The sequence below is a fragment of the Brassica oleracea genome, chromosome C2 (assembly GCF_000695525.1).
Source record: "Brassica oleracea var. oleracea cultivar TO1000 chromosome C2, BOL, whole genome shotgun sequence".
NCBI classification, from domain to species: Eukaryota; Viridiplantae; Streptophyta; class Magnoliopsida; order Brassicales; family Brassicaceae; genus Brassica; species Brassica oleracea.
This window is the reverse complement of record NC_027749.1, coordinates 27,919,501-27,933,922: the sequence shown is the minus strand read 5'-3', so window position 1 is coordinate 27,933,922 and position 14,422 is coordinate 27,919,501. Positions and strand designations below refer to the sequence as shown.

Sequence of the window (14,422 nt, the reverse complement as noted above, 5' to 3'; positions counted from 1 at the left end):
CTAGCCGGCTCTCGTTTCGCATTGAGCAGTATAGAGGCTCATGGCTTCACTGAGTATTCTTTACTCACCCCTCTTTTCCCTCCTTTTTTCGCAGAACCGTAAGTGAAAATGTCGATGGTAACGAAAGGAACGCACCTGAACCTCATGGGACCAGTAACGGGACACACAGAGATGTCAGGTATGTAGATATGTGTGTCCTTAACCCTGCGCTCAGGAACCCCGGTCGGAAATGGGGAGGGGCAGGTCTTACAATTGGTATCAGAGCCAGGTTAAGGTCCCTTAATACTAACTTAAGGGATCAGCGTTTCCGCCGCTGTTCATTACTTCCCTTATAATTCTGATGGACCCGTTGTAGTCAGTGTTGAAAGAGAGTGCGATCATCTCAAAGGCTTCGGCCGGGATCAGAACATCAAATAAGGCCTCGAACCGCGGTGTGGTAGAGTTCTAGAGGCCCACGAAGGGGTTAACAAGGAGTTGTAAGACAAGTATACAGAGGGATCATCTACCTAGCACGACAGGCTATGGAGGAATGGAAGATTGGGCATACTAGCTTGAGGTTTTACGTCATGCCGGCATCACCACCCCACGCCGAACCAAGGACGCCGGGGGACGAGGATCAGACGCAAAGCCGAGGCGTGCGTAGCTCCACGGAAGATATATCTCTGCAAAGAAGTAGCATTGCATCATTCTGATATTACAGTGAAGCTTGTTTCCCTGTAAAAAAAAGAGATTGGTGTGGGTCCCACCAACCAGGAAGAAGAAAAACCGAGGGCGACCATGGGGGCTGGGCAAAAGGAGCAGACAAGCTGATGACTCAATATGGGGTAAACTAGTTGTAGGAGTTCCGTGGCCGCAACAAGGGGGAAAAAACCGATTCCGAACTGCGGTGATTAAGCTAAGGATCGTCGTGGGGTAAAAAGGTTGATGGTGATAAGGATCAACTTGGGGTAAAAAAGGATCATCTTGGGGTAAAAAGGATCGTCTTGTGGGAAAAAAAGATGAGGATGACTACACCATGTTATTAATTCATGCAATTGTGCAAGAAGCACTACAGACTTGGGAAATGATTAAAAACTGCCACCTATTCATGACGGCTATAATGTTTCTGATCAGATCTTTTTACACTGCAGAATGTCTTCACCGGTGCATCACGAGTTCGGAGAAAGACATTTGCGCTATGGACCAAAGGGGACGAGGGCGTATGCCCGTAAGCCCTACTGTGACGCGTGGGGTAACATGGTACCTGCCCTCTTCCCGGATGAGGAGGAAATGGGGTTCGTAGAGCAGCCAAACACCCACATCCGGGAGACGACGGTGAGGCGTCGAGTATTGATGCCCCATTTCTAGAGGGCGGCATAGCATAAGCGGTTGTACCAAGGCACAAAACTTTCCAGTTCGCACCTGAAGTTGAAATGACACCGCCCAAGAGGGGACGTGGGCGCCCAAGGAAGTCAGGATTGACCGGGGAAGGTCTTGGACCATTTAGGATGGAGGACAGTGTGCCAACAAGGAAGCGTGGACGTCCAAGGAAGATTCCTAGCATTGATGCAGACCGCCTGAGGAGCATAACGGGAATATGTCAGTGTGGGACATTGATGCAGGCCAAGCAAGGACCGCGCTCAGTCTGGGAGTACACTGAGGAATTCCAGGAGACAGCCAAAAGATGCAAGCCAAAGTCAGTGGAGGATTGGTGCCGATGGTATAAGGCAGGGCTCCGCGAGGAAATTCAGGGCGAGCTGATTGGTGTGTTGGAACCATGGAATTTATTCTCTCTGGTGAACCGGATGGCCGATCAGGCAATGGAGGCAGAGATAGGATCCTTCGGAAGACTCAGCGTGCGAAGAGGAGCCGGCGTCGCCGATTGGGAAGGGCCACGAGGTGGGTCTTGAACCGGAGGCGGAACACAAGCCTCCATCTCATAGTGGGTAGCTATGATTCCTAAGTCAACCAGTAGGAGTAGGACATGACTTTCTTTATTTATGTTTTGGTTTTAGTTTTCATTTCTGGTTATAAGGTTATTTGTGGATTTGGACGGTACCTTGAGTTTTATTAAACTATTGTAGTCCTACTCCATTTCGTTTATTGAAATTGATTGTTGGTTTTAGAAATGATCTCGAGCAGAGTGGATCTCATCTTATGTGTGCTTCCCTTGATTGTGTCTGAAAACTCACCTTGGATTTTGGGATGTTAAGATTTGAAGCCTGAAGATTGGAATTCAGAGCAAATTCTGATTAGCATGGGGAAAATTGTACACCCCAAAACCGGCTCATTTAAAATTTTAAAAGGGTATTGGGTTCTCTACGGCCCAACTAGAAACCCTAGGTTTCCCCTTTGTTTCTCCTTATAAAAGCAAGCCTCCTCCTCCTTTTTCTCCCATCAGAAGTTTAGAAGCGAAGCCCTGTAGAGAACTCCGGGAGAAAGAAAGCCCTAGCCGTCGAGCACTCTCTCTCTCCTTGCGCAGTCTCTCTCCTCTTTCTCTCTCCTCGCCGTGCTCTCTCTCTTCTCTCTCTCCTCGCGATCTCTCTCTCTCTTCCGACCGACTCTCTCTCTCCTCGCCGTGAGCAGCCGCAAGTGGTGGTGGTGGGCGTGTAGTGTAGTTGATCTCAGATCTCATCTCTCTTGTCTCCTATTTCAGATCCAGATCTAGATCTAGGCTAAGATGAGGTGTTCTACCCAGATCTCGTTCATGCTCTTTTATATTGTTGAATGAGGAACTAGGATTGTTTAGATCCTGATTGACGCTAGGTTGTTAGATCATACTGCATAAGAACATTCATACTGATTAAGGACTTTAAATGAACTGCCTTGTGTTGATGTGGTGATATTGACATGATTTTCTGATCTGATCGTTTGATTTTAGTGTTTGTGAAAGTTAGGATGTATAGAAAGAATTACACCTAAGGTCATAGAATATTGTTAACCGGATTGGATAGATGAATGTTAGGACATCCGTGAATGGTTGTTTACTGACTTGAGTGTGACACCGAGAACGGATGGCGTCAAAAAGGAAAGAATGATAGAGTCTAAGGGATAAGGAAAAAGTAAATGAAAAGAAATGGAAAGAGTAAGGAGAAAAGAAAGTTGATTGAATGAATTGTAAGTTACCCGGAAAGGGTGGATAGAAAGGAAATGCGGGGCCATAGCATTCAAAAATGGCGGATTAAGAATAGAGATGCCGGTAAGATTGAGTCACGCCGAGTCTTGGTGGGAAGGGGTCGTAATACACTGCAGGGGGGGACCGCATCCAAGGAACCGGATGTTGAGCATACCAGGGCAGGCGACTCCATAGGGACACAGCAAGAAAGGGATGGAATAGATCGCTTGAGCTGTGTAGGTCCTAGAGTTCTAGGATGCTTGGAGTCTCAAAATGAATTATGTGTATTGAGTGATGATTGAGTTCATTGCATTGCTTGGTTTCATGAAATGGTGCGATGGTAGCTAGTTAAATAAGTTGCAACTGATCGAGTGTAGTGACTAGTCGGTTCTCGTTTCGCATTGAGCAGTATAGAGGCTCATGGGGGAGACTGGTCTGGAATCTCTTCACTGAGTATTCTTTACTCACCCTTCTTTTTCCTCCTTTTTCGCAGAACCGTAAATGAAAATGTCAATGGTAACGAATGGAACGCACCTGAACCCCGGTCGGAAGGGACACACGGAGATGTCGGGTATGTAGACATGTGTGTCTTTAACCCCGCGCTCAGGAACCCCCGTCGGAAATGGGGAGCGGCGGATGTTACAGTTTTGCTTTTATTTTAAATTTGTGAATAGAAACTAAAGATTATTTAGAATGTCAAATATATTAAGTGTTTTAGCTTGTCTGAGTAATGGTATGCAATAAAAAACTGCTAATATATTTAAGTTATATGGATTTCAACCTTACTATGATTCAATATCATAAATTATAAATAAACTATAATTTTTATCTTTAATAAATTGTTATTAAATTTTTTATCTGTTTTGCATGAGTTTAAATTTACTTTTATCTGTTTTGCAACCCGTGCTGCTAAGATAGTTTCTTTTCTTTTGGTGTAAATGATAAGAAACTGCTAAGATAGTTATTATAAAATAGTTATTATAGATTTCATTTGTTTTGCAACTCGTACTGCTAAGATAAATGTAGTTATATGATAACTAAAAGGCCTATTTAGCTAGAAAGCCATGAATCAAAAGATAGTGAGGAAGTCAAGCAAAAATTTAGTTAATTAGGTACTTGGATAGAGGCACTAGACCGAAGTTACCCCTTAGTCCCCTAGTGATGTCCCGTGTCCGTGTAGAGTAGATAGGTATGTCTTGCCTGAGTTATGCTATGTTAGGCTTAAGCATATAATAGGGTAATACTTGTGTCAGTCGAAAGCAACGTTTTATTTTTACCAATATTCTCACCTGTAGGTCAGATTCAAAAATCACAAAGGGCGCATGAGTTACGCATATGAGTTTACAGATTTGATGAGTTTAGAATTTTCTTTTATCAGCACAGGGCCCAATTATTATTTGGGCGGCCCTGATTATATTATACGTTAATTTTTTTTTTCTTAATTTTACCTCTAATTTGAAACTCTACGTTTACCACTACCATAATAATAATTAAAATTTCCGAGTCATATTATATTATGTTTAAGAAATAAAAAATGAAAAAATAAAAAGATAATAGTAATTGTGAAAGAAAAACTAGTTTTTTACGTTGTTAACGCTGTCACAAAAATCTTAAACCCTAAATCCTAAATACTAAACTTTAAACTTTCGGATAAACCCTAAACTATTGGATAAATCCTAAATTTTAGGATAAACTCTAAACTTTTGGGGTAAACTCTAACTCTAGACAAAGGCTGGCTCCAGGCCTAGGGGGATTAAGGCCGAAGGTCCGAACCCATCCTGATTAAACAAAAAAAAACCTCTAAGCTTTTGGGTAAACCCTAAACCTAGATTTAGAGTTTAAGGTTTTGCTGACGACGTTTAGGGTTTAATGTTTAATATTTAGAGTATGTTATGCTGATGACGTTAACAACGTTAAAAGAATTGTTTTTTCTTGGTAATTACTACTATTTTTATTTTTTTTTTATCTTTTTATTTCAAAATCAAAATATGATTTGGCAAAATTGTATTGGTTATTATGGCAGTGGTAAACGTAGAGGTTCACCGTAGGGGTTAATAAACTTAAGAAAAACTCTATATGTATTGATCGTGGAGTTGTGTGTTTCAGTATATTTTTGGTATTACCTATATTATTTTAAGTTTTGGGTTATAGTTTTCGTGTATAATTTCAGATTTCGGGTAATATTTTAGATTTTCATAAATTTAAGGTGGATAATCAGATAAAATTTTCGTTATTTTTCGTGACTTTGGGTCCTATGTTAGATAAAATTCCAGGTATTTGAAAATTTTACAATTTTTTTGTTTTCGCATATGTTTCCGAGTTAAGCATATTTTTTTTGGTTTTCCAGTCTTTTTCGAATTCTAAATACTGAACCTATCCGAAACAATTAGGAACCAGAAAATAACGGGTATTAACAATTTCTAGACAATTAAGCTCGACATGATCCGAAGCAAACCCGAATCTGAACCGATAAATTTTAATGAGTTTTTTCTTATGAACTTGTAAGTTTACCACTAAAATGATAACTAATAAAAATTTGTTAAGTCATATTATGTTTATGAAAAAAATAAAAAAAAATAATCAGAAAATTAATTGTCGAAAAAGGAAAAAACACTTTGATGTTGTTAACGATGCAGGATGTGCCGGTGGTGGTGGAGGATCCCGTGGTTGTCTTAGCTGTGTACTGATGAGGTTCGAAATGTGATATGTCTTCATGCAGCAGGTCCTTGGAGGAGCTCCAGCGTACGATGGTGATGCTTGCTTTGTTCTTGGTTGAAGTGCTCTATGGTAAAATACCTGATGGGGTGGATTTAGAACGGAGGTTCTTAACGGCACTTAACGGCACTAAACACAGCCTGCAATGCATTGGATTGTTTCTTCTTTGGCATCATTGAAGGCCTTCTGGGAATCGATTTGAACCCATTTGAAAGGAACATGAATTTGAATCTTCCAAGAGGCAGTCTTTGAACATTCTTGGCCTTTAGTTCCATCCTTAAACGCTCTGTTTGCCTCCGGTGTAAAAATGTCGATAAGAAAATGTCTAATAAAAGAAAAAGAAAAGATCTTGAAAGTGATATGTTTAGGAGTGTTAAGATGTAGTGGTTGTGTGGAAAGAGAGAAGCAGAGCTTCTTGATGGAGATCTCAAGATAATGACAGACTGAACAAAATACTGATCTATTCTCGGAAACTTTCAAACTTCCATAGTTGCCAATCCAACATAGTTTTTTTCAATTCTCTTTTGTTCCAAAGCAAAGATAAACTTTTGAATCATAAAAACAAGCTTGCATTGCCAAGGACGTGAAACTTGAACGAAACAGAATACATAAAAAAGTAGTAACGTTATTATTTCAGAAAACTCTCCACACAACACATTGTAAGAGGCTGGAGAAGAAAGAAGCATTTAAAAACCGCTCACAAAAGATGGGAAAACACCTATAAGATTCTTCAACAATAGAAGCAAATACAAACTAAAAATCAAAAGAAAGAAAGAAAGAAAAAGAAACGCACAATTCAGCATGCATCCCATCCCCACAGTGATTCAAACACTAAACCTCACCGTCTGATTCAGCTTCCTCCTCCTCGTCGTCAGATTCAGGCCAAACATACTCGACGTCAAGAGGATGCCTGTGCAGGAAATTCAAGAGCTGTTCAAGATTTCTCATCGGCCTAAACGGACTTATCTCCTCTTCTTCGTTCTCATCCATTTCTTGTGGATCACTGTAACTCAACACCTTCAACCCAAACTTCCCTGACTCATCCGGATCCACCACCTGAAACGATTTTGCTAGTGATCTTCCCATCACTTTCACATGCGACACGCTGCAATAACCCATCAATCATCAAAAAAATATAAAAACTCTCAAAGACAAATAGGGGGAGAGAGAGAGAGAGAGAAGAAGATGTACCATATGTAGTATAAGCCATCCATTTCTTGAGTCTGAACCCGACCAAGAAACTCGACTAGCATATACCCACCAATGCAAATAACCGGTTCTGGAAGCTTAAAGTTCTGCAACCGATTCTCCTACTCAGTTTACAAACATTGGGGTTAATGAACAGTTGAAGAAGAATGAGTATAATGTTCGCTAATGATTGATAACACAGACACACCTACCTGAGCCATGGGAAACTCTTGTGAAGTGTAAGTCCATACATATTTGTTTTCAACAGGAATCTTTCCCGCTGTCTCAGCTTCATTGTTATCGAGGTGACCCAACCGGAAACGAACATAATGTGACGAGTATATCGGTGTACCCGGCTGGAAATAAGCTTGGAAAGGCTGGACGCTGAGTTCAGTAATGACACACAAATCACCCTTCAGCTGGTAAAGAAGTGTTTCGGGCACGGAAGTCTTGTGGTGCCCTGTACTAGACCAATACGAAGGGGTGCCACCAATTCTATCTCTTTCGTCCAGTGTGTTCAAGATGCTCTCTGCTGGGAAATTATCGGTACTGGAGGCTATGATGGCATCGGCAATACAGCTTCTGATAGGGGAAGATGTGCATCCTTTAGCCAATAAGGCATAAACCCTGTGCTCTCTTTCTAGTACCCTTGTATCATCCATGAGACTGCTGCTTGACCCGGCTTCAAACGATTCCTTCATATCATTGCTTGTGTCTATTATACGATCCACACTAGTTAGCTGATGGAACAACTTCAAGCACAGGTTCTTCGAGAGACTGTATTTAATCACTGCAAGTTAAAAGAAGAAAAAAAAACACATTCTTGGGGTTCTGGTTTACGGGAACAAGATGTAAAAATACTAAAGATTCAATTCAAGGACAATAAAAGATGTTTCTTACCAAAGTCTCGCCAGGAGCGTGAGACAGCACTGGCACGGACAAGATCTGATGGGTCATCAAGACAGTAAAGAATGGCTAGAGACATGTCGGTATCAAGATTTTCAACGAAATCCATCCTTGGTTCGATCAAATTCCTTAGAAAAAAAAAAAGATTGAAACTTTTACATTGTATTGTTTTGGTTTAACATCTAAAAACAGCGATACGATCAAACGACCCGACCGCTTGTAATTCCGATGACCGATTCAGACTGGACAAAGGGTGGGTGTCGATAACACAGCGAATCGACGATGAAAACGGACACAACAAAAAAAAATGAAAAAAATAGAAAGAAAGCAAGGAATTGAACAAATTTGATACCTGTGTTTCTAAATCGAGAATCGGATAAGAGCGACGGTGACCCTATCGATTGAATTGGGATTAGTTTTAATAGAGACAAGGACAAGTTCGAAAACAGACGATTCCTGGCGGAATCATTCGGGTCTCTATCAACCAATATGCCGACATCGTCGACGCACGGCAAGGTTAGTCCTGTCTTTTTGACCGCTTATTTTTTATTTTTTTTAAGAATAATAATACTCGCTCTATTCCCGAAAGTAAGATTTTCTAGAGTATGCACGCTTATTAAGAATTTAATAAATATTTATAATTTAATTTATTTTTAAGTTTATTATACACTTTCAATAACTTTCCAACAATGAAATTTAATCAATTCAAATATTCTTAATTAATGTTCTTCAAAAGTATAAAAAGTACCTTAACAATATAGAAAATCTATCTTTAGAACAAGAAAAAAATCTAGAACATCTTACTTTCAGGAACGGAGGTAGTATTTAATAACTTTCTGTTTTTCTTTTTTCTTTTCTTAATCCAAAATTAATTCGCCCCATTATATGTAATAGTGAATTAAATTAAATATGTAATGTAATTGATAATTATCTATATTATCGAAACAGAACAATTCAAAGCCTAAACATGTCAGCTTTTCCAAAAATACCTCCAAATTTACAAAGAAAATTTAATTTTCATTAATAGGTATTTTGTCTTTTAGTTTTTGGGCTTAGAACTATAGTTACACATTAATTTAATTCATTACATCTATGACCTTTTAACAAATATAAATTTAATTTAATTATAACTCTAAGCTCGTTGTATTCGGAAATGGCTGGATTAGCAAGATGAAGGTCCTCAAATTTTTTGAAACAAATAAAAGTATACATAAAATATACCAGTTATGACGCCTCTAAACAAAATAAATAAATTATATACATTGAAATTATAATAGTATTCATCATTACAAAATATATAAATTAAAATTCATAACATAAATACAATGCGTTTACTTTATATGACAAATAAAATAGTTTATTCAGTTTTCTGTACTATTTTATAAAGTATATGAGATGTTTAATAAATTTTTAAAAAATATTATAAAATAATTCTGAGAATGTCCAATAGAATGTTAGCCGGTGTCGGTTCATTGGTTAACAGCGGTTTTTTGGATTTTATCAGGTTTTTAGTTAATAGGTTTTCACTAAATTTGAATATTATGGAAACATATCAGTTGGTAGAACGTCTGATAGAATGTTACATGAATAACATAAACCAGTCCAAATTATATATGTTTCACCAGGTTTACCGATTCGCCAACAGATTTGGATAAAATATAAAAAATTGATTATATTTTAATTTGTCTATGAACCATATATGTAACCCACTAAAAAGAGTTAAATAATTTTTAAAAATAAAATGCTTTCTTTGCACCATTTAAATGTAGATGAACTATTAGTTTTCTACATTTGGTTTGAGTATTTTGGTTTTTGGTGTTTTGGTTCATTTAGGAACCGCAAATTTTTGTTTCGTTTCAGTTGGGTTATTTCAGTTTTTGGCTCGATTCAATAGCAAAGTTAGGAACCGATCAATATGAAAAAAAAAAAAAAATTGGGTCCAATTCAGTTCAGTTTGATTCTGATTTTTTGGATAATTACATATTTATAGATTAAAAAAAGTCATATAATTTGAGATTTTTAGTTTAAATATCAAGTAATTCGGCTTATTCAGATAAAAAAATCTGATAATGAGGATAATTTTTAATATTTTAAATTAAAAAATTGAGTAATTCGGCTTGTAAATAGTATTTTAGGATATTTGGTTATTTAAAAATTAAAATAAAATTAATATTTGTTCGTATATAATTAATATTTTATAAATTCAGGTATCATTTTGTTCTCTGTTTGGTTTCAATTTCTTTGGTTCTAGAAATATATAACATGCTTGGTTATTTTTAAGGGTTTTTTGCAAATATGACTAAAAATTTAAAGTCAAACACAAAACTAACCATGTTTTTTTGGAACTTTGATTTGCCTCTTTCACCTTCAAAGTTCGGATTATTCACGAAAATGCCATCACTTTTTTTTTTGAAAATGCATATTTTATTCTATCACCCTCATCTTCCTCAGGTATTCACAATTTTGTCATTGCCATCAATACACCAACCACCATGAACAACCAATTTGACGCTCTTAATGCACCTAAAAATCGATTTACACTATTTTTTTCTCAATTCTTATGAACTAAAAATAACATCTCTTTACTTTCTCTTCATATTCATCAAAAAAAAACCTCAAGATAGAAAATTAAAAAATCAATATTTTGTTATACTTAGACGACTTCCATGTAAGTCGTCTCAGGTTAGTTTTACAATTAAAAAGTAAAACAAAAAAAATTATTTATGTCTAGACGACTTACACGGAAGTCGTCCATCAGACGACTTACACGAAAGTTGTCCATGATTTTATTCCGAGATTCTGGTCAAACCTTTCTTATCTTGGACGACTTCCATGTAAGTCGTCGGACGGACGACTTCCATATAAATCGTCTAGAAAAAAATAATTTTTTTTGTTTTATTTTTCAATTGCAAAACTAACCTGAGACGACTTACATGGAAGTCGTCTAGGTATAACAAAATATTATTTTTTTAATTTTCTACTAGACGACTTACATGTAAGTCGTCCTGAAAAAGTCAAATTTCTGACATAATCCGGTCAAATGCAAAACTAACCCTGTTTTCCTAGACGACTTACATGGAACTCGTTTCGAATTTTTTTTTAACAAACAAAGATGGGCGACTTCCATGTAAGTCGTCTAGGTTAAAAATCAATTGCAAAACTAACCTAAGTGGACGACTTCCTAGAAGTCTACTAGACGACCTCCGTGGAAGTCGTCTACGTCAATGTTTAATAAACTTTCATTTTCTCTAAAACTATAAAGACTTTTTAATTTTTTGTTTGTTAATTCATGTATATTAGTCAATATTCGGGCTACTGAATGAAATTTATAACTTAATTGGTGATATTTATGAGGTTGCCAACATTCATGCTTAGTGAAGTTTCTAGTTAATTTTACGTTAGTTTTTGTAAATTTGTTAAGCAACTTTAAGATATGTTTATTTAATTTTCAAAAGTGTTAAGTAACTTCAAGAATACCAATTAACAAGGTTTAATGTGTCTTCTCAGATCATAAGATATACTTTTTATTTATGTATCTAATGAAAGTGTTCTACCTTTGAACTTATGCAATGTTTTATCTTTTGTGAATTTGACTAAGTTTTCTTGAGAATTTGTCTCCCTAAATTGAAATAAATTTGATTAATTTTTTGTGTTATTGTGTTTTGCTATTGAAGTTGTATCAATAACTTCAATTATGTCAAGTAATTTTGGCAAGATAATGTTGTGGAAAATGAACATATTTACCAAAGTTTTTCATTAATATCTCTTCAAATTTACAAAAAGTCACAATTAAAGGGGTACACATGCAAATCACAAAACAGACCACAAACAAAACTATTATAGATCATTCCTCTACAAAGACAAGCTTAGACTCCACTTGATATGGAAGAAGACCCCGTCAGAAGACTTCCTGGAAGTCATCTGGAAGACTTCTTTGAAGTCGTCTGGAAGACTTCTTCTAGCGCATTATATTTTAGAAGACTTCCGCGAAGACTTCCCATAAGTCTTCTAAAGTCTGATCCAGATCTGAAAAACATGTATATCAAACCCAAATCTGAAAAACCTGCACATCATATTAAAAAACGTTCAAATGGCTTAAAAACAAAGAAAATGAGTGGAAAATTAGATGACATACTTTTATAGAACACACAAAGTACATATCCAAGTGGAAGATGAGAAGAACCATTTGATTAAAAACATGCAACAAAAAGATAGATTAGTGAGAAAGACATGAGACAAAAATGAAAAATTTATATAAAGTTTAGTGTTTTCAAGTCAAAGAGATTAGAGTGGGTTTGGAGAGTTTTATTTTGGGAAAAATGTATGAATTTTATGTAACAGGAGGTTACCAAATGAAGAAAAATCAGACATAAAAACTTACCAAAACGCTCAGATCTATTATGAAAGGGATACATGGGAGAAGACTCCGCCAGAAGACTTCCTGGAAGTCGTCTAGAAGTCTTCTAGCCCAGAAGTCGGAAGTCTTCTAGCCCATAAGTCTTCCAGATCTAAGAAACCTGCATTTCCAAATCCAGATCTGAAAAACATGCATATCCAAAAACGTTCAAATGGCTTAAAACAGAGAAAATGAGTGGAATATTAGATAGATCTACCTTTGTAGAACACACAAAAATAATAAAATTATTAAATCTACCTTTCAATGACTGGAAGATGAGAACCATGTGATGAAAAACTTGCGAAACAAGATAAACTCAGATCTGAAAAATCTGCATCTCCAAAAACGTTCAAATGGTTTAAAAACAGAGAAAATGAGTGGAATATTAGATAGATCTACATTTATAAAACACACAAAAATACATATCTAAAATTAATAAATTTACCTTTAAATGAGTGGAAGATGAGAACCATGTGATGAAAAACTTGCGAAACAAGATAAACTAGTGCGAAAGACATGAAACAAAAACAATAAATTGATATAAAGTTTGGTGTTTATATGTTCAAAGAGATTAGAGAGAGGTTGGAGAGTTGAAAGAAATCAGAGAGAAGTTGGAGAGTTTTAGAATGAGGAACATACCACTTTTGTTGCAACCATTTGAGAGGAGGAGAGAGAATGTGTAAATTTTTCTTTATATATGGAGACAGAAATTCCAATAAGGTTAAAATTTTCGATCAGAAGACTTACTAGACGACTTACCCAGAAGACTTCAATATTTTTAGCGGGAAACTAAAGTATTTTTAGCGGAAAACTAAAATATTTTTAGCGGAAAACTAAAATATTCCCAGACGACTTACATGTTAGTCGTCTAGACCCTAAACATAACCTCTAAACTAAATTAACTAACTAAACACTTCATAAAATCAAATTAAACTTAAAAAGTGTTTACTATACACATAAATAATCACATGTAGATAAAAATTTAAATTTTCAAAAAAACATTTAAGCGTTCCAAAATCTAACCCTAAGAATACATACAATGCTACAACATATGTTGTCAAACCCTAGACCAAAGAATATCATAATTCACTACTTTCACTCATCTATGTTGAAAACAATTCAATTTTATTATATCTTAATTTATATCACTTAAAACTGTTTATAATTACATGATTTTAATTTTTCGCTTATCAAAATATTTTTTACAAAATTTATAAATTATTTTTAAGCTCAACTATACCAGATGACTTCCATGGACGTCGTCCAGAAGACTTAACAAAATCTCAGTAGATTCAGAAGACTTAGCGGAGATATATTCGTAAAAATGAGTTCTGTTTTTTTGTTTGGTCACAAGGGGCGGCTGTAATTTCGTAATGTTTTTGGGTTATTTTTGCATTTGATTTAAGTTTGGGTATACTTTTGCAATCAAAATTAAGTTTTGAGTCGTATTGGTAAATCCTCCTATTTTTAAACTTTGATTCAATTTTAGTTTTGGTTTTTCAATTTTGTTTGGTTCAGTTTTTGGTTCCCGATAAAAGAAACTAAGCCTATACATCAGATATATGTGCCTAAACTTATACACCAGATATAATGGGTTTCCACACCTTTAGGAAAAGTTCATTAACAAATATTTTCCCGCTGATTTCTTGTTTTTTTAAGAATTATAATTGGTCACTTTTCAGTCTTTCTTTTCCTTAATCCCAAAATTAATTCTTGGATGGCATCATATGTGATACTTAGAAGATAAGTTAAGTACGTAATGTAGTTTATAATTATTCCACCACTTATCTACACTACACCTTTAGGAAAAGTTCAAAAAACATATACTCCTTAACTCTCTCTTGTTAAAATTAAATTAGAAAGAGGGGCTTCACTTTTGTCCTCTATCTCCAACCTTCCACAGAGTTTTGAAAATAATAATGAAAGCAATGTTTAAAAATTGTGTTTTAGATATGGTTTTAATAAGTTTTACAGAACTATATTTTATTAAAGTTTAATATTTTATGTTCAAAAACTACAGTTTACTGTAAAATGTATAATTTAGTTGTTAACTAAAATAGTCATATATAGTGTATCTAAAATTATTCTACTTTAAAGTGTATGATGCAAATATTAATAGTAGG

General features: G+C 35.7%; 1 protein-coding gene across 1 annotated transcript; it reads right to left on the bottom strand.

The window, feature by feature from the left end:
* Positions 1 to 6,399: 6,399 nt before the first annotated feature.
* LOC106321109 (F-box protein At4g00755-like) lies at positions 6,400 to 8,435 on the bottom strand. Its single transcript, XM_013759426.1, has 5 exons — positions 8,256 to 8,435; positions 7,898 to 8,031; positions 7,210 to 7,787; positions 7,001 to 7,119; positions 6,400 to 6,914 (listed from the first exon to the last, which is right to left on the bottom strand). Exons 2-5 carry the CDS (start codon positions 8,010 to 8,012, stop codon positions 6,641 to 6,643), a joined length of 1,086 nt encoding a protein of 361 aa, XP_013614880.1. The 5' UTR covers positions 8,013 to 8,031; positions 8,256 to 8,435; the 3' UTR covers positions 6,400 to 6,640.
* Positions 8,436 to 14,422: the final 5,987 nt, after the last annotated feature.